The sequence below is a fragment of the Corapipo altera genome, unplaced genomic scaffold (genome assembly GCF_003945725.1).
Source record: "Corapipo altera isolate COAL_440 unplaced genomic scaffold, ASM394572v1 59994, whole genome shotgun sequence".
Lineage (NCBI taxonomy): Eukaryota > Metazoa > Chordata > Aves > Passeriformes > Pipridae > Corapipo > Corapipo altera.
In genome coordinates, this window is record NW_020887044.1 from 380 (window position 1) to 2236 (window position 1857).

The following is a 1857-nucleotide window of genomic DNA, read 5'->3' on the forward strand; positions in this document are numbered from 1 at the left end:
AGGCACCTGAGGGGGGTCTGGGGGGAGTTTAGGGGGCTTTGGGGGGGACACAGGGACCCCTGGCAGGGTGGGGGCACAACCGAGGAGGGTCTGGGGGGAGTTGAGGGAGGTCTGGGGGGACACAGGGACCCCCATGACGACCCGAGGGGGGTCCGGGGAGGGGGTCGGGGGGCTCTTACCTGCCTGGCGGCGCGGCTGCCGGGCCCCCCCGGGACCCTCTCCCTGAGGAGGGGTCGCAGGAAGGTCCCCCAGAGCCGGGGGGGGTCCAGGCGGGCCAGGAGCGTCCGCAGCTCCTGCTCCGAGGGGGGGCCGGGGGGGGCCCCCTGATGCTGGAGTGGGGGGCCACCATCAGCACCACGGGGGTCCCCACGGGGTCCGGGGTGGGGGGGTCCCGTTAAACCCCCCAACTCACCGGGACGGGTTTCTGGGCGGGCCAAGCGATGAACAGGAAGGAGGCGGCGGCCAAGAACGACACGAGCAGCAGCGGCAGCAGCGGCCGCGCCGCGCGGGGGGGGCTCGGGAGGAGCCCCAGGAGCGGCCCCGGCCCCGGGAGCGGCCCCGAGCGCGACCCCCGGGCCGGGACAGAGCCCGGGAGCGGCCCCGGGCCGGGACCGGGACTCGAACCCGCGGCCCGGGGGCGGCGGGACCCGGAGGGGACCTGGCGCATGGCGGGGGCGGGGCCTCCTGGGGGCGGGGCCTCACCGGGGGCGGGGCGTCGGCGGGAAACGGCGGGGGCGGAGGGAGCCCAGTGAGGAGGGGCGGGGCTTGAGGGACAGGCCACGCCCACCGGCGGCGGCGGCGCGGGAGGAGCGGGACGGACACGGGGACAACAGGGACGGACACGGGACAGACACGGGGACAACGGGATGGACACGGGACAGACACGGGGATAACGAGACGGACACGGGGACAACGGGACAGACAGGGGGACAACGGGATGGACACGGGGACAGACACAGGGACACAGGGACGGACACGGGGACAACGGGACAGACAGGGGGACAACGGGACAGACAGGGGGACACAGGGAGAACGGGGACACCGGGACGGACACGGGGACAGACACAGGGACACAGGGACGGACATGGGACGGACAGGGGGACACCGGGACAGACAAGGGGACACAGGGAGAACGGGGACACCGGGACGGACACAGGGACAACGGGACAGACACGGGGACAACAGAGCACACACGGGGTGCGGGAAGGACACGAGACAGACACAGGGACATGAGACAGACACACAACAGACATGGGAACACATGGGACAGACACAGGGACATGGGATGGACACACAACAGACATGGGAACACATGGGACAGACACGGGGACATTGGGACAGACACCAGGACAACAATGGGGTGTGGGGGGACCCAGGACAGACCCACCAGCCCCAGCTGGGTCATCACTGCGGGGTCATCGCCACTGTCCTCCATGGAGCCACCCCCCTCTTTGGGGCCACCAGCCCACTGGGGTCACGACCTTTGGGTTGACCTCACTGTCCGCCATGGGGACACTCCCCTCCTTGGGGACACTGTCCTCCAGAGGGCCACCAGCCCATTGGGGCCATCACCGTTGGGTTGTCCCCATTGTCCCCCTCGGGTCACCCCCTCTCTGGGGACACTGTCCTCCACAGGGCCACCAGCCCACGGGGTCATTGCCACTGTGTTGTCCCCACTGACCTCTGTGGGGACACCCCCCATTCCCTCCCCTCACCCCTTCCCCCTCCACATCTCCACATTTTCACCATTTCCTTCCTTTTTGGTTTTTTTTCCTCCTCGGCCCTTCCCGGTGGCCACCACACGAGACCACCACGTCCCCCCCCCCCCCCCCCCCCCCCCCCCCCCCCCCCCCCCCC

General features: G+C 70.5%; 1 protein-coding gene across 1 annotated transcript; it reads right to left on the reverse strand.

The window, feature by feature from the left end:
* Nucleotides 1–179: 179 nt before the first annotated feature.
* Nucleotides 180–667, reverse strand: LOC113941440 (tetra-peptide repeat homeobox protein 1-like; the record flags this gene model as incomplete). The annotated part of the gene is made up of 2 exons (XM_027632592.1): nt 413–667; nt 180–329 (listed from the first exon to the last, which is right to left on the reverse strand). Coding segments are annotated over exons 1-2 (405 nt in total), but the record flags the coding sequence as incomplete, so codon positions are not given.
* Between the last annotated feature and the right edge of the window lie 1190 nt (nt 668–1857).